This window comes from Rattus norvegicus, chromosome 6, assembly GCF_036323735.1.
Source record: "Rattus norvegicus strain BN/NHsdMcwi chromosome 6, GRCr8, whole genome shotgun sequence".
NCBI classification, from domain to species: Eukaryota; Metazoa; Chordata; class Mammalia; order Rodentia; family Muridae; genus Rattus; species Rattus norvegicus.
The window spans coordinates 97,607,460-97,631,023 of record NC_086024.1 but is presented as its reverse complement, the minus strand read 5'-3'; the positions used below and the strand labels follow the sequence as shown (position 1 = coordinate 97,631,023).

Below are 23,564 nucleotides of genomic sequence, written 5' to 3'. Positions count from 1 at the left end.
AAGAGAAATATTCTTGGCTAAAAAGTTAACCCACAAAAAAAAAAAAAAAAAAAAAAGTTAACCCACTGGGTTAGGAAGATAGATGCACAGGTCAAAGTGCTTGCCCAAAAGGCTGGAGACCCGAGTTTGATCCTCCAGAACACACATAAAGACAGTAATAAACCAACTCCACAAGCTTGCACATCATACACTCACATATATACATAACCAATTAATGTATTCAAGTCATATCAAGGGCTGGAGAGATGATAACTCAGAGGTTAAAAGCACTTGGCTGTTCGCCCAGAAGATCTGACTTTTAGAACCAAACATTTTTCATTTAAAATGTGAGCACATAATGACTGAAATATCTGCCAAGTCTAAGGACCTATGTTTGGTTCCCAGCACCCACTCCAGGCTGCTCACAACTGCCTATAACTCCAGTTCCAATGAACCCAAAGCCCTCCTCTGGCTTTGGAGAGAACCTGAACTCCCATGCACATACCCATAAACAGATACACAAACATACACATAAATAATAAATTATTTTTAAAAGTTAAATAATTGGCTTCTGATTCATAATATTTGAAATGAATGTAAATACTTATACATAACAGATATTTATTATAAAAAGCAAAACTGCATATATAAAAGCAAGACAATGGGGCTGGAGAGATGACTCAGCAGTTAAAGTGCTGGCTGCTCTTTCAGGGAACCCAGCACTTACATTAGGCAGCTAACCCATTCGTACAAAGAACACACACACACACACACACACACACACACACACACACACACACACACACATATAATTTAAAAAATATATTAAAGCAACACAATGTGTTTACTTTAAATACATTGCTAACCAAAACCAGTTTACTATAATCTTAATATCTCATTCACATTAAAAAAACAAATGTTTAACTGTCTTGATAGCTGGAATTTTATAAACATTAGGCATTCTAAGTATGAAACTTTAATATCAAACCACAGAATTTACTTTAAACCTACTACTTCTCTATTTTAGCACTCAAAATGTTGGAGCCTGAAGGCCTTTCTGAGTGTTAAAAGAGAACTCAGCATGGGCTGGGTGATAAGCATGTCTCCAGAGCAGAACAAGCCTGTGACGCGTGCACTGGGGAACACAGAGCAGGCAGGTCCGGTTTTGGGGTTACTTCTCTGTTCTGAGAATCACACTTCACCTTGGAAGGCTACAGAGCCCATATAATTGCCTAAAGGCACACTCTTTAATATTTAAAGAAATTTTAATAAGACTGCCTGTAATAGTCATTAAAAGCTTTCTAATGACCATTTTTAAAGATTATTTTAACTGACTTTAAGCAAGCCATCTGGCAAACAATATTCCTAGTAAGAATCAGCTACTGCATTTGACAACAGCATTAACTCATAAAATTTAAGACATAAATGGAACAGAATTTTCAAACAGGAATATAAAAAGATTTAATAACACAGAACCTGATTAAAAATCTTTTTCCAAACTATTAAAAAATTGAATTTACAGTTAGGATTAAAATAAGTGGACTTTTAGCCAACATTACGGCAAATGCAAAGCCATAAACATTCAGACTGTAACATTAAGCCCTGTCACATACAGTATAATGTGCTGCCAGTGCTTTTTCAGAAGGTTAAAAAGTGACTTTGGGCATAAAGACCAAACTCAGAAAAAGAAAGAAAGAAAAGAATTCCAATAAGTCGTCTTTGCATTAAGTGTCGTTCAGGGAACATTTCAAACGCTAAACCTTTTAGACATACAGATGCCAATGTTGGCGTTCCTTCTTTATATAAATCTAACATGAAAACACATAGAAAATACATTTTCACTTCATTAATACGGACCAATCAAGATAAAATAAATAAATGAATTTAGTTAGTCAAGGATTGAAAGTAACAAAAAATTTTAATAAAGATCGAAATGATCTGTAAAAAAAACTTTTATAGTTGAAATCAAAAAACCAAACTCCAGTGTTATTCTATAAACTATTATATACTGATTAATTGTATTAATGAATATAGTGAATTACTAAGAATTATTTAACCACTCTGTTATATAGTCTAAACGGTGAGGAAAACATGTGCAGTAATGACTTGCAGGTGAAGAAAACAGGAAGTGAGAGGGACACGAGAGCCAGTATAAGCTCCAGATCACACACAATGTGCGACACTGGCATGAGCGCCTGACTTCACGCCTCGCTGCATTTGAGGGGAGCTGGACGCCAACACAGCTCAATGAGGCAGCAAGACTCGGTGCTCTGAGGACTAGCGGGTTCTGGAAGTCCAACTGCTATAAGGGATTGATGGGAGACTGTGCTGGAGAAGGGCTAGAGTGGCCGGAGCACGCATTCTTCTGCTCGATGCATAGACTTCAGTTTAGCAGCAAATTTGTTCTCCACATAGAGAGTGGGGAGGATTTTTCACTACGTTTTTATTTATTTTATCTGAGTGCATATGTGCATGCTGTGGAGCACATGTGGAGGTCAGAGAACAAATTGTGAAAATCAGTTCTTTTCTTCCACCGGGTGGGTCCTGAGGCTTGAACTCTGGCACTCAGGGTTGGCAGCAAGCACCTTTACTGCTGGAGCATCTCCCCAGCCCTAGATGGGCATTTATGATGAGCACTTTCTGTCTAAATAATCCTCTATTTATTTATTCACCTACATCTAATTTAAGATGTAATCCTGCTTTTTATTTTACCTCTGGTTAACTCTTTTTGAACAAAGGCACAACAGAAAATACATTTATATTTACTCTATCATAGAATTAACAACATAGCAATTAAGACTGGAAGCGTGTCAATACTGAAGAAATGCCTCATGAAAAATGACTATATGAAGACAGTATAAAAAGGGGACATTGCAGAAACACTTGCCCAGAGAGGAACATTTTCCAGCTTGTGATGTCACCAGTATCGCAAAGGATTATATTAAGTATCAATAATAAAGTCTGAATTCTAGGAACCACAGCTCAGACCAGTCACTTTGGTTATCTGTTAACAACACTGAATACAGAGCTAACTGCTAGAAAGTACTAATATTTTAATAACTTTCATCCAAATACGTTATTTTTCATGCAAAAATATGACATGCAGCCACTACATTCCAATACATAATCAACATATTCAAAACGAACTTGTTAGGAAACTATTAAGAGAAAACGCTCTAAAAGCAATGTTTAGTAACACTGCTCGATGCTTGGAGACATCGAGTGAGCACTGCTTATATTTATGTCAGTTATATTAATCTCTCATCTGAAGTGAAATGAATATAGACAAAAGCTGAGAAGGGGGAAGGCAGAGAGGGGGAGGTAAAGAAGAGGAAAAGGAAAGTGGGGAGGGGAGAAGATGAGGATGGAGGAGGACGAGGAGGGAGATGGCAAGGGTAGGAGTGTAATTCAGCAGTGCAGCCTTCTTTAAGGTCCACAAACATGTCACATCCACAGGCATCTTCATCCCTTAGGATAAATCACTTTAAATCCTTTCTACAAGTTGGAAACATATAACAGGGAACATGTTGACTATAATAAAAATTATAATTAAAATCATTGCCATGATTCTCTTTGGAGTAGAAATTGGGCATCAAATTAATGTAGTCTATACCAAATGCTAGAAACACATCCATTTTTTTAAAGCAGACACTATAGGTGAAGTGGTCACCATCGACCCCCAGAGGGGCAGAATCCACAGAGATGGTGCAGCTTCTGTTACTGATCAGTAGGTGCGCTATGCCAGTTTCCCAGCCCAAGCCTTCAAATCATCCTGCGTCTACTCTTCACTCCTAACTACTATTCCCACAGCTCTGAGATTCTGTAACACATTCAACCACACAACTACAGAAGCCACATGGGCAGCAAGGAGACCCGCAGAGGACAGGATTTCAAAAACGCACTTGAATGACTTTACCGTTTTGTTTAAATATCTTACATAGATGTCTTACTATGTATCCCTGCATGTCCAGGAACTCACTCTATAGACTGGCCTCAAACTCACAGAGATCGACCTGACTCTGCCTCCTGAGTGCTGGGGTTAAAGGTGAATGCCACCATATCCCACTGACTCACAGATTTGTAAGCATAAACATTATATAGGATGAGGGGTTAAGGGATGTGTCTTACCATTCATCAATAGCTATTAGACGCAAAAAATCAAGCTTGCTCAGCAGGTAAAGGCCCTGATTTGCCTCATAAGCCAAACTACCTAATCTCAAGCTTCAGAACCCAGGAAAAGGTTGAAGGAAAGAGGACCAACTCAACATTATCCTCTGACCCCCACATACACATCCTGGCAGGCACATGCTCTCCACCCAGTACCAGCCTTATGCACAATAATAATAAATAAACGTTTTTTTAATGTAAATGTATTGGGGCAAAACTGAAAGTAAACTAAAGCAGGAACACTCTGAACTGCTATTAAATGCCATTGTTCTGCAAAACCCATGGGAAGATAAATTTTTAAGAGGTAGCTGCATTTTACTGACCAGCTCATCTAAAAAGGCCTGCTTGTTCTTCCTTTTCAGAATCTGCTGCAGCTCTTCTTCCTTTTGAATAAACAGTCGTCGTTGTTCACTTTCTTGGCGTTCTACCTCCAATGCTTCCTCCAATTCCTCCTGCTCCCGAGTCTAAACAGACATTTCCATAAGGAATGGAATTAGTTTATCAGCCAATAGCAATCCTATACCAGTCTTCTACTTTATTTACTAGAAGCATAAAGCAAATTAATCACTCGTGCTTTAATAATGTAACAATTCCATAGAGAACCAACTAGGACACTTGTTATTTTACGTGAGCATGCACTATCCCAGACAAGGACAAACACCACACCAAGTCCACTGAGCCCGAGCAACGATGGAATAACTAGCCAGTACTGGCTAGCAGGATGGGGTGGGGTGAATTTGTAATTATTATAGACAATTTGAAATACTGCAATGTATAGAACTTAACATGGATTTTCTTTTTAACTCACACATTAGGCAAATTCCTCCTTCAACAAAACACCAAGTTTTCAAGGAAAAAAAGGAGCTACACCCCAATGCTATAACCTCATTATGTGCAAAATTAAACAAGGTCTATTATATTCTGAGGACAGCAAACCCACACCTCAAGGGAACTCATTTTCAAAGCTCAAAGCCATTTCAGTTTACTCTGTCTTCTCTGCTCTCCTTAAGTCAGCCTGCTACTATTGTGAGCATTTCTCCTAATCATTTTACCAATTCCTAAACCCTTGTTACAGAAGTCAATGCTCTTAACACAAGCTTCTGAGTTAAGAAGGGAGTCCAACTTTATCCAAGAGGATTAGTAAGAGCAAGCATAAGAAGATATAACAACACGCTGTCAGTGTCTCCAATTAAGCACATCAAGTATGGATACAGCATACACAGTGTATGTAGGAATGACAATATTGATAATGGTGATATGTTTTCCTTGAGACTACACGTAATATAAACAGATTAAAGGTCCACATCCTGGTACTAATAAATATGACTTTATTTTTGCTGAGGTACTCCAATCCTAGAGGGATGTCACATTCTCTCATCTGTGGGATTAGCTCGAATCTTCCGTTATGTGTCACATTTGCAATGCTCACAAGAGTCAGGGCATTACTAAGGAGCCATGGGGAGTGGCTTTCCAGAGAATGGAGTGAGAACTGCTCTGGCATAAAGAGTTAGATTGAAATAATGGTCTAGGAATGGTTAAACTGGGAGCAAAGGGGAAGGTAAAGGTGGTATAATGGAGAGGAATAAAAATACTAAAGTCCTTTCAAAAAGATATATGGAAATATACTACTACTACTATTACTACTACTATTACTACTACTACTACTATTACTACTACTATTACTACTACTACTACTACTACTACTACTACTGAAGCTTTCTAAACTATAAAATATATATAAACAATTAAAATTATATATAACAGAACAACAATGTCCCTAATAAACTTGAGAGATTAGAAAATAAAAACCCCAATTCTAGGTATGAGTTACTTCTTTTGGAATTATTGGCCAGTGAGGTTCCATAGATCTCCAAACAATACAAGCTATTATCAATAATCATCTTCCTCATTAGACAGTGAGAAGGAGAGTCCTAGAACCTGGTAAAATCAGGCCAGTATGGAAAGAAACTTTATCCCTGCTACCTAGCTTTTATGGTGCTAGAAGGCACTCTTTGTATGTTACCAGAAGAGGAGAGTAATCATCAACCTTACTCAGCTGTGAACTCTGAGACTTACAACTGTTGTAGAAGACATACCCAGTGGGGCAATAGTGACACAAACATCATGAGAGTGACCAACCACTGTCTCATTGATTTAAGGCCCGCTCCATAAGAAGAAATCCTTACTTGGCACCACTGTTGAACTTGTGGCTAGACAGGAAATAGTCCCTAAGAGAGAATCTACTACTATTACACCTCTAAATGGATATAATGTCAAAGCATCTCTTAATGACTTAGTGTTATACTCATAGATCAAAGTATCTATTAACCCTAATCTGAGAAACTTTTATTGAAACTAGTTTGTGATTAACAGTGGTCCACAACTGGCCAGGGTGCAGAGACTAAGAGACTGAAGAACGCTCACTCCTAAAGAAAACATATATACTGCACATTCTCCTCCTAAGAGAACATATATCCTGCACATTCTCCTCCTAAGGCTGAGGGATCAACGGAGAAGAGGCAGCAGGAAGAGTCTAAGCGCCTGAAGCAGTAGATGACTATAAAAATGTCTTCAGAACACATCAGAGCAACCTAGGCTAGACCAAATCCCACACAGAGAGGAAGTTGCGCACACAATTCCACTTCTGGCCATGGAGCTATTGGAAATCAATAACTGCTGTGAGAAGGACAAAGAATTTTCTCTGAGAGCGATGCTCCTGGTTAGTCAACCATGCTCTGGTAGAAAACCACACATATGAGAATATCTGAGCAGCACAAATTTCTTTTGAAATACTTCTTTAAAGGACATGAAGACAGGTGGGTGGGGAAGGGAGGGGTAAATTGAAGAATTGAAAAAAGTGGGGGGTGAATATGATTAGAACACAATATATTAAAGAGCTAATAAAATCCTCTTAAATATTATGTGAAAGATGTTACTCATACAAAAGAAAATACTTAGCAACCAACCAGCTTTAATTTATTTTTCTGAATGACATCTTTGTTTTCTTTTTGATATATTTCCATTTTCTTTTTAGTGTTCTCCAAATCCACGTTGTTGGTCAAATTGAAAACTGTAACAAAAGGAAACACTGTCATAAATTTTTATAGTTTTAATAGAAATCCTAAGGTGATTATAAAAGCCAAAAAGTCAGCATTCTGATTTCTTACTCATGGGATTAACAGTCTTTATGGTTCTACTTGTATCTTTTAATTATCTATCTTATTGAGTCGCTCATGATCACCTTTAACTCTAGCTCCAGGACTATCTGCTAATCTCTGCCCTCTACAGAGGCACTTATGTGGTACATCTAGGGACACACACATGAACACCCACACAAACGTAAACTTAATAAAAATAAATCAAAGACTAAGTTACCTATATTGCAAACATCTATGGAATATGTAATACAGGTACTTGATCTAATTGCCTCACTTAGCCTAATTCATACATGGCAGGTATAGGGTTGTGTTATTAAATGTGTGTGTGTGTGTGTGTGTGTGTGTGTGTGTGTGTGTGTGCGCGCGTGTGTTTGTGCTCTACCCAGTGTGTGAAGGTCAGAAGACAACTTGCAGGTGTCAGTTCTCTCCTTCCACCACATGGTTCCCAGGAGTAGAACTCGGGTCATCAGATTTGCAGCAGGTACCTTTACCCACTGATCCATCTCCCCAGTCCCAGATGTGGTCTAAAACTAACAAATAGCTCGGCCAAAGTATACGGCTAAGAATCATTAGAGTCAGCACTGTGATGTAGATAAATCCCAAACTCTGAACTTTTATCAAGAACGAATTTGTTGTTTCTGCAAATGCTTGCCCAACTAGTAACTTCCCCCTATAGAAGCTCCACATATCTGAGACTGCAGCTTTCCAATCTACACCCAGAGAACAATGTCAATCTCAAGATCTGACCCCCCACCATCTCCATCTTAATCATCAGCTCTTCCTTACCTCACTTTGCACTAACAATTCCCCTTCTGTGAATGCTAAAAAAAAACATTACTTCTTACCAGTCTCTTCAACTTGTCTACTTTCTATACTATATAATTTTGTAATGTACATGTCTTGTTATACCTACTAGAATGTTTATTTACTACTGTTTTAAACTTGCTGTTAAATATAAGTGAAAAACAAGTAAACTTCAGTTCTAAGTGAAATTTATATGGTTAGATGAAATTAATTTCTTTTATAATTATAAATGCCACAATAAACCTAATAAAAGCAAACAGACTATGTTTATTTCATTTTCACTTAGAAAATAAAGGTATTAGCAAACTTATAGATGTAAATTGTGATCACAGATAATATAACCTCTTTCAAAAATAAGGATCATAAAATTGAATTACTAAGACAAAAACCTCTTAGATGAAGCAAGCATATTCATGTCGCAGGAACCACAATGTCATGGCAGCCTCAGAGAAGGGACAGCAACTAACTCTCTGTAGCAATCATCTGACCCTCTGTTTGCTGTTGTAGCTCAGATGTTGACCTGACTCTAATCAAGAATTAAATGCAAACAAAAAACCTATTATATTTTCTGGAAGATTTAACATTATTTAAGTACAATTTTAAAGTCTTTTGACATTCTGAATTTACAATTAAAGCCCTTTGGGCTTTCTTATCCTTTAAAAATAAGTCTTTTTTGCACTCAAAGAATAATCTGATTATTATGAAGCAAAAAACAAATATTTGAGATGGCCCCTGGGGCAAGGAGGCACAGAAAGTTCTATGTGCCTATTGTCATGTTGCTCACAGAGAAGGGCCTGATGTTAATGCCACAGAAAGGCTCATCTTCACATGTACGTTCTGTTGTAAGTTTCTGATACCATCATTCAAAATTGCACATTTTAATTTTTATATGTATGCTATTCAAGGAATTCATAATGACCTTTATTTAACAATATATCTTCATCCCCATTTTCTGCCTCCTCAAACATTGGCCTGAGCTAACCTCCTGTCTCTAAACCTCTAGTCTATGTGTAAGCACCTACCCTTCTACTACACCACCAAAGTCAAAGACAGCTCTTCACACCTTTCAAAAACAGCTCCAGACAACTTCCTTATTGGCGATGGGCTAGTAGATGGTGTGAGGTCTTTTTGATTTGTTTGTTTGTTTTGTTTGTTTGTTTTATGACAGGGTTTCCTTTGCAGCCCAGGCTGGTCTATAACTCATGACCATCTTGCTTCAGTCTTTTGGGTATTAGAATTTGCATGCATTTACTACCACACCACACCAAAGCCTATATGCTCCACTCTTATCTCTGACTATTCTTCAGTACCCCATATTCCACACATAGACCACTAACTACTCCTTAGGCCTATCATGTATTTTCAAAGCACTGTGAGCGAGAAAAGTCTACTAGGCAAACTATTTACTAGCAATGTGAACTTGTGCATAATACTTGGATTCTCTGTGCTTGTTCTGTATATACAAGAGGACTAAAAGTGCCTGTCTCAGAATTTTGAAAATTATGGTGTGTATGAAGCTCACTCTGGTCATCAGTAAGTGTCTACTAAACTAACATTTTGTTCTTTGAGTAATAGAGAAAGTCAATACAGGCATCAAAGTATCTTTGAAAGCAAAAGTAGACAGCTACAGAAACAAGACTCTGAAACAGTTTTATTCCTACAATAACAATCAGAACAACGCCACAGAACTAAGTGGTAGAACCAAACTAATATCTTTATTCCAACCCTTATTTCTGCAGACTCCCCGTGTGACAAAACAAACCAACTAAAAAATAATAATAATTCTACAACTTGCATTGCCTTTTGTTGGGAAAGGGATGTGTAGCGAGTACAGGTATACATATGTGTGTATGCATCTGAGGGAAAAGGGATGAGTTTAGGTATCATTTTCTGTTATTTTTGTCTTTTTTTTTTTTTCCAGAGCTGAGGACAGAATCCAGGGCAAGCGCTCTACCACTGAGCCAAATCCCCAATGCCAGGTATCATTTATTTAATGGAGGATATCAACCTTATAATTTTTTTTTCTCCCCAAAGACAAAGTTTCTTTGTGTAGCTCCGGCTGTCCTGAAACTTGTTCTGTAGACCAGGCTGGCCTTGAACTGGTGGAGATTCGTCTGTCTCTGCCTCCTGAGTGCTGAGAGCAAAGGTGTGCACCATCACGACCTGGCATCTACCTTGTTTGAGACAGAATGTGTGGCGTGGATTAGGCTGGCAGGCCTCAAGCCCCATGGATCTGCTGTTTCTGCCTCCTTAGTGCTGGGATTACAAACACCAGCCAGCACAACTGATCGTCTCACCTGGGTCTCGGGAGTTGAACTCAGGTCCTCAAGCTTGCAGAGAAGGCACCTGGCCAGCTCTCCCAGCCCTCCAACTTGCATTATCTTGATTTACACCACTGAGCGGAAGTGTTCAAGGTCATATTCCAAGTCATCTGTCTATTCTTTCTAACTCCCAATGTCAAATCAGTGAGTGAATATTCTCTAAAATGTCCTTTACTATGGCCACCACTACTCTTTACTCTTGAGTTCCTTACTTCTTATCCATACTACTGAAACCATCTTTTAAAAACTTCACTGACTCTCCATGAGCCACCGACTAAACCTTACTGACAACCAAGTTTACAGTTTCTTATTTCATATATACTCCTGAAAATTTAATAAGTATGGGTGTTTTAGTCAGGCAGTGGTGGCACACACCTTTAATTCCAGCACTCAAGAGGCTTAGACAGGCAGATCTCTGTGAATTCAAGGCCAGCTTGGTCTACAGAGCTATTTCTGGGATAGCTAAGGATATACTGAGAAACTCTGTCTCAAAAACAAAACAAAACAAAACAAAAACAAAAAAACAAAAGATATGGGTGTTTTGCCTACATGCGTATCAGTGCATATCTGTGCAACATGTCTGCCCGGTGGCCTTGGAGGCAAAAAGAAGGCTTAAGGTGTCCTGGGATCAGAGTTACAAACAGTTGTGTGACGCCACCTGAGTGCTGGGAATCAAACCTGGATGCTCTGAAGAACAGCCCCGCTTTCAACCACTGAACTACCTCTCCAGCCTTTTTAACAAGCAATAACTGGATATATGTACAGGATGCAATGTGATAGTTGGTATATGTAAACATACGGACTGCAGCAATCTGATTAGCAAACCAATCACATTGCATGCTCTTTTTTTGTACTGGGACCAATTAACAGGTGGTATCTAATTGCGATTTTAATTTGCATTTCCCTGATAATTAGTGATGCTGAGGGTCATTGCAGATACCTATTAGCTATCTGTAGTTTTCTAGAGATGTCTACTTGTTAATAAGGTTATTTGCATTCTTGCCATAGAGTTATTAAAGGTTTGTATAAATTTCGGAGATGTGATGGTTTGAATGACATGTCCCCATAGCCTCAGACATGCATGGTCCCAGATGGTAGTGCTGTTTGGGAAGGCTTAATGACACTCTTGCCATTCCCTACACATGCACTCTCTGATTCACGCTTGTGGTTCGAGTCACCATGTCTACTGCTTACTGTCATGCTTCCCTACCATGACGACGATGGACTCTTATCCCTCCAGGACAGTGAGCCAAAGTAAGCTCTTTCTTGTCAAAGTTACCTAGGTCATGGAATTTTATCACAGCAGTAGAAAAGGAATTGCTAAAGTAGTTAATGGTAGTGTTATGGTCTGCAAATGGCTCCTCCTCTTCTGTGGACTGTCTTTATTTTGTATCTCCTTTGCTCTGGTGAAGCCCTGTAATGTGAAGAGTCCTCTCCTCTTCCTCTCCTTTTCTCCTCTCTGCCCCCTGATTTCCTCCTCACTTCCTCCCTCAAGAATATTTTAATTGAACAATACATACTATAAATATGCACTTGAGACAGTTGATTTTAATGTAAGTTTGCCACCATAGAAACATTTGAGCATGGAGCTTCGCCTGAGAAGTTGTACTGATTACCTAATTGGAAGTGGAAAGGCCACACCAAATGCACCTTCCAGGAGCAGCCCAAAGAGGAAGCTGACTTACTTTTTGCTTGCTTGGCCTCCCTCTTGCTACCACATGAATTTACCCTGATGCTGCTGGTGATGGTAGTTCCTTTGTTGCTATCAGAACCAGCTTCTCCAGGTTTCTATCATTGACTGAGGAATGGGGGATCCACCAACCCTCTCTGTCTTCACAGCAGATGGGGACAATTGAGGCACATCACCCCATAGACTGAGCAACTCCCAAGCTGTCAGCTTCTCCTGTATGAGACAGGCATGGTGGGACCCTGACTGTGGAAGACAGTCCAAACTCAAGGACCAAGAAACTACAAGTGCTGCAGCCTCTCAGATGTGACACAGCTACTGTTACTATTTCAGTGAAAACTAATTTAATTATAGCATATACCACACATGCACACACGCACGCACACACGCACACACAAAATGAATTAATATAATTTTCATTCCACTGATTCTGTTCCTTTAGGGAACCCTAACTAAAGCAGTGTGGTGGTTTGAGTAAGAATGGCCCCCACAGGCTCATGTGTTTGAATACTGGGTCCCCAGTTGGTGGAGCTGTTTGGAAAGGATGAGGAAGGATTGTGACCTTGTTAGAGGAGCTATGTCACTACCTTTGAGGTTTCAAAAGACTCAAATCATTTCCAGTGTGCTCTGTCTCCTGAGTGTAAATCAAGATATAAGCCAAATTCAACTCTGTCTTCCATAAGTCATCGAGTGCCTTGGTCATCGAGTGTCATCTCAACAATAGAAAAGAAACTTAAGACAAGCAGTCATTCTCTAACTGAATAAAGTCTCATCTTTATTTGAAGTTCGGCTTCTTATATAAATCATAACTACTACCTAAAGTGCTGTTTCTAATTTTTAAAGGGAAACAAAAGCATAGTTACATAATTCTGGAATAAATTACATAATATAATAAGCACAATTGGCCTGAGAAAGCTTGATCACTGATGCAAATAATTTATGGTGTATAACTGAGCTGGAGAGCAGAATAGAGACGCACTTGAAGACAGCTTTTAATGGAGAGCATTTACCATGCATCATTATGCTGCGGCATGAGTCAGCACAGTCTATGGAAGAACAGGGAAATGTAAGAAGCTCCAATGAGACAACTACTAGACAATGGTTCAGAGTTTCTGCGCACTTTAAAGACACACCCTCACAAAAATATATATATATATAAAAGCATAATCATTTTCAAGTCAAATGTACTGATAGATTCTGTATCTGGTGATACAGGGTAAGATGGTGGCTCATTGGTTAACTGCTTGCTATACATACATAAGAACCGAAGTTTGGATCTCCAGCACCCACATAAAAACCAAGGCACAGTAGCATAAATCTGTAACCTAAGCACTGAGATGCAGAGACAGGAAATTCCAGGGATTTGCTCACCAACCAGTCTAGCCAATAGGTGAGCTCCACATTCAGCAAGAAACCCTGTTTTAAGAAGTAGAGAATAACAGAGAAATATACCCATCACTTTCCTCTGGCCTCCATGCACATATGCATGGGTATACATACCAACATACACATACACAGAAAGAGAGAAAAATATTATAGGCCAGGTATGATGGTTCATGCCTATAATCTCAGACTCTGGGAAGCAGAGGCAAGAAGATTCTTTGCAAGCTCAAAGCCAACATGACATACATTAAACAGTGGGACTCCCTCTCAAAGAAAAGAAAATACTACATGTTGTATAATCATACTTCCCAAGCTTACTCTGTCCTTTAATACTCGTGCCTACTTCTAAACACATTGGCATTCACAATTCTACCATCTTCTTAGTACAATCCTCAGGTTCTCATGGCTGCTAGTAGACACAAAGCACAAATGAGTACATTAGAATGAAAAAGCACCAGTTCTAAGATACTAAAATAGATCAGAAAAATACTTAAATTATTTTCTGCACATGTTCCTACTGTATTCTGTACATGCTCCCACTGAGACATAATAAATAACTCAGACTTTAAAAGGAAATTTTTAAAAAATGTAATACTAATTCTGAAGAATTTGAATTTCTAATCTTTTATATATAATACTTTCTAATGATTCCTTTTATTATATTTTAATAATAAAGTTTAAATTGGGAAAATAAAAAGATGACTGTTTGACGCTCACAGTTTCAGTCTAATTTTCACAGGCTATTCCCTTTTATCATTTCTAAACCTGTACTCTGTAATAAATACAGCAACTTTCTGTTTTATTTTTACTTACTTAATGTGTGCTTTACATTTATTTATTTAGTGCACATATGTGGCGGCCAGAGGACAACTTGGAGAGCTGATGCTCTCCTTCCACTTTGGGGGGGGCGGGGGCAGAGACAGGCCTCAAGTCTTCATGCTTAGTGGCAAGCACCCTTACCTGCTGAGTCATCTCACCAAGTCTAATTATCACACATTAAAAAGCATAATTTTTAATCAGTATTTCACAACTTCCATACCTTTTAGCAGTTCTGAAACTCTCTTTAGCAAAAATGAAATAAACGTCCATTCCTAGCCCATCACTGACAGAGGGGAAGCAGACAGAAACAATACACTTTTATGAGGCAAACACCTTATGACTCACCACACTGAAAAGAAACGCTAAGACCATTCTAACATCTGCCTTGAAAACCCTGACTAGTCAAATGCTCAACAGTCAAATGCTTCAAAGTCTTCCCAACCTACTGTTACACGACAGCATAAATGACAGTGAACGTTTTTATCTCCTTATCACAGACAGAGGAGAAAGAACACCTACAAAGTCGATCAAAGCACTTCCTGTTGCTTATATGCTTGGGTAGAGCTGGTAAGTGCCCATACACCCTCTGTCTTAGCTAAAGAATGCTACCTCTACTAATAATTTCTCCAAGATAAAATTACTCAAGAATGCCCTTTAGTATGATTTAAATTTGGCAAATGTAAATCGACTGCAAAAAAAAAAAAGTAACCTGTGAACATTGGCAACCACTACTACATCAAAATCCATCAGAAGCCTTTTGTGTGAGACATTGTCTAGTCATTTAAAAGAGAACAGCACAAGATCTCTCAAGGCTGGCATATCAAATTAAAACATACCGATTTCCTCCACTTCTTCCAGAAAATCATTATACTCTCTTAAACTAGGAAAATCTTCTTCCCTTTTATTGTATCTACAGAGAAGAAAAATATCAAAGTATTACAAGTCATTGTAGACCATTTTATATAACCAGCTTGCGTAACCCTACCAAATTCAAGAATGATGTATACAAAAAGACTGCTTACTATGTAAAACACTGTATTCTTGATGCCAGGTTTAAAACTAAACCAAGAATGAAAGCTGGGTTTGGAGGGTGGGGGGTTGTTGGTTTTGTTTTGTTTTGTTTTTCTGGTTCTTTTGGAGGGTGTGGAAGGTGGATTTCTGTTCACAAAAGGCATGTGTTTTACCACTGAGCTATGCATGTGCTCAAAAACACTATTCTTCAAATTCTTATGATTAGAGAGTAATGTAGAATCAGGAGAGAACAGTATCGCACGCACAATTCTTAAAAGACCAAGGTAAAAAGATGTAATGACCTACTTCAGGGATTTAGAAAACAACTTAAGTAAGACATATCACTGTAAATTATATTACTTATTTATTATAGAGCCATTAATCCCAGAAAACTGAAGCTCAGTTGAAAAAAGTACTCTCATTTTTTTCATGACAATATGATCTAAAAAATGTTAGGTGTGCCAGCAAGTGGTGGCTCACATCTTTAATCCCAAACCCGGAAGGGAGAGGCAGGCAGATTAGTGAGTTCAAGGCCAGCCTGGTCTAAGAGTGAATTCCAAGACAGCAAGGATTACACAGAGAAAAAAACCCTACAACATCAACATTTGGGGAGTGGGGGTCACAAAAATAAGTAAATGTAATGTACCTGTGAATAATGACAAAACTGAAAAAGTTAAAGATGAAAGATCAGAATGTAAAAGACGGCTCTTTGAAGTAATACAAGTGAAAAGAAGATCAGCTGGGTCACTGATAAAAGTATTACAAATCTACCATAACTAGCAAGATGTTACTAAACCATTAGTAAAATATAGACCCCCAAAAATAAGAACTGAAAGGGGCCAGAGAGGTGCTCAGTGGCTAAGGGTCTGTATTACACTTGGGATAGCAAGGTCACAAAAAAGGAAGCTTGAGTGCTGTGGCCATTCCTTCTGCCTTCTTTCTCTTCACCCCATGTTGGGCAGGGCACCAGAGGCCCACCGCCTCCATGCTCCATCCCAGACACTATGAGGAGGGCTCCAGGAGGAATTGGCTAGGACTGCGTGCCGGATCTAGATTTGCTGCACCGTTCTTTACAGAGTATGGCACCAAGAAACTGGGAGGCAAGGATGCCTAACTCACCCTTTATTTTAACAGATAATGAAAAATATTCAAGAGGTGTGGTCTCTGAAAAGTGGCTTAAACTCTTGAACTCTCATTCTAGATAAGATTATAAATGAACTAATGACATGAAAAGAAGGAAAGAAAAAAGAAACTGTACTACTCTTGCAGAAGACCAGAGTTCAGTTCCCAACACCCCATCTGGTACATTACAACTGCCTGTTACACAGCTCCTGGTGAATCTAACACCAGCACCTCTGGCTCCCAGAGCACCAGCATTCATATGTGTAAGTCCACACACAGATACACACTTACAATACAGATAATTTAAAAACAAAATAAACCATTTCTAAAGATTAAGAGGTGAGGTACAGGGTTGGGGATTTAGCTCAGTGGTAGAGCGCTTGCCTAGCACGCGCAAGGCCCTGGGTTCAGTCCCCAGCTCTGAAAAAAAGAAAAAAGAAAAAAAAAAGTGAGGTACAGGCTAGACATGCGGCTCAGAGGCAGAGCTTAGAGTACTCAAGGCACTGGGTTCAATCCCCAAAACCAAAACAAAACCTTAAGAAAATGTATTAATTTTAAAATAATAAAGTACCTTATAACAAAAGGGCAAATAAAATGAAACTCAAAACTACTAACAAATCATAAAAATATACCCACATGCATGCCCAAAAAAAAGTATAGCTAATATTTAAGTGTTGAAATAAGCTTCAAACTGACACTTAAATGTCACCTCTTTAGTCTTTATAATAAATTTGTTTTGTTTGCTCCTTTAATTTGCCTCTTTAATAGCCTATGCTACTTTATTAGTAAGCCATGGGAAGGTTTACAGTTATTTTATACATATCTTAATTACTGCTAATACATAAAACAGATATTTATTTGACAAGTAATAAATAGCAAATAAACAAACTGTGAAGACATCAAGAAGGCTTTCCTTTAACAAAGGTTAGATATTATACAGTTCTCTATAAACTCAACAAATTTTGTAAAACAAGTATATAGATGATTTTATAACTACTTTGTTACTTGCCAGTTTATTCAAAATTACGTAAGCAAATAATAATAGCGACTATTGAAATAACTGTTTTTGTTTTCTTTGCTAGCCAAACCCCATGACAGTAACACTTACATCTTTAGTACTTTTTTCCGAATTTCAACCTCCTTGTCAACAGTGGGATCTTCAAAGAGCTGTACCCTAAAGTTGCTCTTTCTCAGTGGAGTGCCACACTCCGGACAGTTTCCAGCTCCTCTTACAAACAGTAAGTCCACACAACTCTCACACCTATAAAGAAAGAACATAATGTAGCAATAGTAGTAATAGTAGTAATAATAATAGTTAAACAAGAAGGGGTCATGAATGTGAAAGGAATTGGGGGAGACAGAAAGAACTAGAGTAGGGAGACAAAGGGAGGGAAATGCTGTAAACATGGTATTCCTGTATGAAATTCTCAAAAGGAAGTAAAGAAAGAAAGAAAACATAATATTTAAGGTAGTATTCAAATCTACGCATCTGCCCTTCAATGTAGGATTGAGGATTGGGGATGAAATTTTCATTGATACTTACAATTTCATAGAAAACAAAACTTTGGAATACCATTTTTATTTGGCAATTACTTTTCAGACATAGATAACCAAGACGATTATCAATTATAGAACTATAAAGAGTAAATAAATTGAATGAAGTACTAAAAAGAAAGGAACACAGAAGAGATGAGGAATGACAAGGCTTCCCTATGCACTATCATGGCACTTCCAAAATGTTCCAAGCATCCCCAACTCAAAATGCCAAAATGGGGCTGAAGCGATAGCTCAGTCAGGAAAGTGTTTGTATGAAGACATGAGTTTGGGCTTCCAGCAGCCACAGAAAAGCTGGGTGTGGTGGCGCAATACTGTAATCCCATTACTGAGGAAACAGAGACAGAAGGATGCTCTGACACTACCTAGTAAAAGTGCCTGGATAACATGTGAGCCCAGATTCACTGAGAGACCTCATCTCAAAACATAAGGTGGAGGGCAACTGAGGAAAACATCCAACATTGGCCTGCCCCTCCCTCCCTTCCTCCCCCTCTCCCCCCTTTCTATTTCCCGACCTCTCTCTCATACACAAAAAAATATACACTCTAAATCATTGTAAATTTTAAAATCTTAATGACAAAAAATTTCACAGAGCATAGCAGTCACTCCCAAGATCAACGAAACCTTAAGAAAAACCACTCTGAACTTGGAGGTAAAGGGAATATTTCATTTCTACTACAACTTGAGGTTAGAAGAGACCTCGACTACAGAAGTTGAAAATGAACATTTTTAATCAATTATAGTTTATAAGGAAAGAATCATATGAAATATTAAAAGTACAAAGCCTCAAAAATTCCTTATTTCCAGGCATTAGAGACTAGATTCAATTAATAATTCAGTTATTCAGAATAGATGTTAAATATCTTAATATTTCTAAAATATTCATATTTAGGCTGAAAAGATAGATCAATGGGTAGGCACACTTATTTTATACAAAATGAGGACCTGAGTTCAGATCCAAGTAAAAAGTTGGGCATCGGCACATAGGCATCTCTAACCCTCGTGCTGTGGGGAACAGAGGTGAGGACTGGAGAGGCTTGATAGCTACTACCTAGCTCCAGGGTCAGTGAGATACCACCTCAAAGGAATTGAGCAGAGAGTGACAGAACAGGATGCCCACTATCATCCTCTCATCCCCAAACAAGCATAGTGGTACATATAGCCACACGCCCATGTACATATAATACACATACATATACCATCCTAAACATATACATATATATATATAAACACACAAACAAAATAAATATTCCTTAGTGTTTTATATATTAAACATATATTATTTGTTTATTATTTGCACATTTCCACTTTTTAAAATTCCGCTTTAATCACTTCCCATGCAGAGCAACATGCTCAAGTTTTGACGTGACTTACTGTAATACCATCTCAGTCAGCATTCTATTTGAAGAGACACTTTGACCAAGTCAAGTCATATACAAGGAAGGATTTCATTGTGGGCTTGATCATAATTTCAGAGGTTTAGTCCATTATCATCATAATGGCACACAAGCAGAAATGGTGCTAGAAAAAATAGCTGAGAGTTATTATATCTGCTGGCCTGGAGAGAGATGCTAGGCTTGGCTTGGGCTTTTGAAACCTCACTTCCTCCAACAAGGCCACACCTTCCAATCCTTTCAAACAGGGCCACTCTCTGGTGACCAAGCATTTGCATCTGTGAGCCTATGGGAGACATTCTTATTCAAGTCACCACAAATACATACCTTACCCATGATTCTCTATGAGAAAGACACATTACTACAGTGGTAGAAAACACTAAGAAAACGTGAAAGACTGCTACCAAGAAGAGATGAAAGAGCGGCCAAGGGCCTGATTGACAAAATAGCAGCTACATTTCAACAACTAAAGATACCTCCAGCTCTTTCTCTACTCCTCCTTCTGCAGGGACCATGACCCTGCTTCTCCACAGTCTCTGGTCCTTCTTACCCTGGTATGGTACTACACCCCACTGACAGACCCTCCCATGATGCCAACAATAGACCCTCCTCCTCCTTGGAGGATGCCCAAGGGACTGGCTGCTGGAATAGGGCCAAGCACATATCCATGGTCCCAACATCTCCAATTATGAGACCTCCCATTAGCACTATGACAGTGCCCACTGGGACTGGCATGACCCAGCTAGACAGATATAGAGCAGATGGGTTCCTTATTAGTTTGGTATTACTTGTTCTGTTTCCTCAGATCTTAGTGCTGAGCCTGAGTGTGTTTTAGCTTCATGATTTAAAAAAAAAACAAAAACAAAAACAAAGTCCCCCTTCCTAACAAGACAATAGTTGTGAAAGAGGGAATAAGGATAAAAAAAAAGTGAAGTTGTGTTGTCACTTGCATTATAAAATGTGAAATAAAATTGTCAGTTGTTTTAGTCTTTAAAACTCTGCTTTAAAGTCAAAATAATGAAACAGTATTGCTATGGGGTAGCACAATGTTCAAATGTGTGGTAGGATAAGTGGAACCCTAGGTTCAATTTACTGTGTACACACACACACACACACACACACACACACTCTCTCTCTCTCTCTCTCTCTCTCTCTCTCTCTCTCTCTCTCTCTCTGTCCCTCACTTCAGAAAGGGGTAGAAAAACAAACTTTTTCCCAAATGTATTTCCTCATGTTTTGCCTGCTGTATATATGTGCACTGCATGCATGCCTAGTTCTCATGGAGGTCTGAATAAGGTGTTACATCTCCCGGAAAGGGAGTCATGGACAGTTGTGAGCCACCGTGCGGGTACTGGAAACTGAACCCAGGTCCACTGCATGCTCGTGACCACTGGGCTATCTTTCTAGTCCCAACAAGCTACACTTTAGAATTGCCATATACTGTTTTGTTTCATTTTGTTTTACCTATTTGCTTATTTACATATTTATTTGGGGACTAGAGAGGGCCCTGAGCATGTTAAGCACATACTCTGAACTACATTCCCAACCTTTCTCTTTCTGATTTTACCTGCGAAATGAAGGCCCTTGATGTTAAACAACATAAAGCACAGAGAAAAGCTTCAGTTCACTCTTCTCCATACCTCACTTCTAACCAACCACTGGTTTTGCTTATATGGGCACATACATGTATGTTTCCCTATGTATTTATAGTCTACAGACATGGAGAATACACATACAAAAAGAACTTAAGAAAGTTGATAATTGCTAGTTGTATTTCTCCAGCAGCAGAGCCACCAGCTCAGCAGTATGTGGCCAATTGCTTGCCTGCAACATTCCTGAAAATTCTTTCAAACAAAATCTTAGATTTTACAGAACACTTGAAAAATCGCTAAAAAGGTCTAAATGTCAATTATTATGTACACTTTCAAAGACATATTTAAGGTTTTCCTTTCTTTATTAAAGGCCAAGATGACACCCTCCCTTACTCCCTTTGAAAGAATCACTAGTGGCAGATTTTATTTTCTTTCATGAAGAACATTTAACTAAGGCCAGGAATGGTGCCCACACCTATAAATCCCAGAACTTGGGAGGCTGAGGCAGTAGAATCACCGTAAATTTGAACTAAGGACAGAAAGTTCTATATTAAGCTGGTTTATAGAGCAAAACCCTACCTCAAAACCTTCTACCTGTGCGCAGGTCCACAGCCATGCCTAACCCCTTTCTGGTGGCCCGGCTCCCACTCTCTTTTGGCTTCATTAGTGCAGCCTCTAGCCTCTCCTGCTCGCAGCTCCAGCCAAGCCAGGCCTTTACCAACAAAAACCGAAGAGAAAACACCTGTTTATGTCAGTTATGCTGAAAGCAAAATCAAAACACAGCAACAAAAGAAAGACTATCTGAGGGGTTGGGGATTTAGCTCAGCGGTAGAGCGCTTGCCTAGCAAGCTCAAGGCCCTGGGTTCGATCCCCAGCTCCGAAAAAAAGAAAAGAAAAGAAAAAAAAAAAACAGAAAAGAGAAGAAAGACTCTCTGAACTTTATCAACATTTAAGAATTTGTACCGCAGGGGCTGGAGAAATGATTCAGCAGTTAAGAGCATGCTGACTCTGTCCTTACAGCAGCTGGAGTTCAGTTCCCAATACATACATCAGTTATCTCCAAACACCTCTATCTGCAGCTCCAGGGAATCTGCAGCTATCTTGTTTGTTTGTTTGTTTGATTGTTTTAAGGATTTGCACTGGAGCCAAGCATGGTGCATGCCTTTAGGGCCAAACTCAGGAGGCAGAAGCAGATGGATCTCTGAGTTTGAGGCAAGCCTGGCTTACAGAGGGAGATCCAGGACAGCCAGGGCAGAAAAATTCTATCCTAAAAAGCAAATTTAAAAAAAAAAAAAAAAAACTATTTATGCAACAGAGGACATTACTGAGAAGTAAAATGACAATCTATAAAATGGGAAGGACAAAGATGAAAGCCGGCTATCCAGAGCAGATGAAGAAATCTTACAGCTCAGGAACAAAAAGAGAATAAAACCGGCAAAGGCTCAAACGGCTGAAGGATGGACAAATCACCAAAGGTAACGAAGAACGCCATGATCAGTCACTAGAGGAAAAGCAAATTTAACTGTGACTTCATTTTATATAAGCAAGTGTCAGCAAGAATATAGAGAAATCCAATCCCTCAAACATTACTTGTGGGAATATAAAAGAGTTCACCTGTTATGGACCAAGCAATTCTACTCCTAGGCATAAACCCCAAAACAGGTGCTCAAACAAATGCATGTGCAGGCACGATCACAAAGAGCGGTGTTCACAACAGCCAGAAGGAAGACAACCACGTGTCTACTAAGAGATGAACAGAACAAATCATGGCATGTAAACACAACTGAATCATTCAACCAGAAAAAGAACCTTGGAAAACACATGCCAAGTGAAAGGAGTAAGACACAAAAGGTCACATATTACATAATCCTGTTTTGTGTAAGATATAGAATAAGCAAGAAAACAGACTGATGGTTACTAAAATGAGAACAAGAAATAACTGCTTAACAGATACTGGGTTTCCTTTCAGGATTTAAAGGTGATACTTGAACAATACTATAAATGTACAAACTGCACTGAACTCTCCTTTTTAAAATTGTCAGTTTTATGCAATTAATTTAATCTATTCATTTTGTGTGGGAGTTTTTTAAGACAGTCTCTCACTCTGTAATCTAGGCTGGCCTTGAATTCGTTATATAGCCCAGGCTGACCTCATGGCAATCCTCATTCCTCAGTTTCCCACTCAATTCCTGGGATTATTAGACATGAGTTACCATTCTCAGCGCTGCGTTTTCGTTTCATTTTTTAAAGAAGGTAGGTGCTTGCAGTCTCGCCTGCTTTTGGAGGCTGGTGCAGGAAGACCACTTGAGCTCAGAAGTTTGAGACTAGGTTTAAGAACATAGTGAGTGAGATCCTTTCAAAAAAAAAATAGGAAGAAAGAAGGATAAAGAAGGGGAGGGGAGGGAGGATACAGAGATCGAGGCAGAGACAGAAATAGAGTGAGAGAAAGACAGAGACAGGGAGGGAGGAAGAGACCAAGGAATAAAGTAAAGGTAATGTTTTCAAGAAGAAGGGAGGCATCTGGAAGAGACTGGGCAGAGCTGTGGGCACCAGACGCAGGAAGTTTTGAGACA

General features: G+C 38.9%; 1 protein-coding gene across 3 annotated transcripts in view; it reads right to left on the bottom strand.

Annotated features, from left to right (window-relative positions):
- Mnat1 (MNAT1 component of CDK activating kinase) overlaps nucleotides 1-23,564 on the bottom strand; it is a 156,033-nt gene that overhangs the window by 75,575 nt on the left and 56,894 nt on the right. For all 3 annotated transcript variants that reach the window (XM_063261569.1, XM_063261570.1, NM_153472.2), the window contains 4 exons: nucleotides 17,560-17,712; nucleotides 15,155-15,228; nucleotides 7,113-7,216; nucleotides 4,470-4,610 (listed from right to left, as the gene is read on the bottom strand). In XM_063261569.1, coding sequence (XP_063117639.1) covers nucleotides 4,470-4,610; nucleotides 7,113-7,216; nucleotides 15,155-15,228; nucleotides 17,560-17,712 — 472 coding nt within the window. The remainder of the gene's footprint in view (nucleotides 1-4,469; nucleotides 4,611-7,112; nucleotides 7,217-15,154; nucleotides 15,229-17,559; nucleotides 17,713-23,564) is intronic.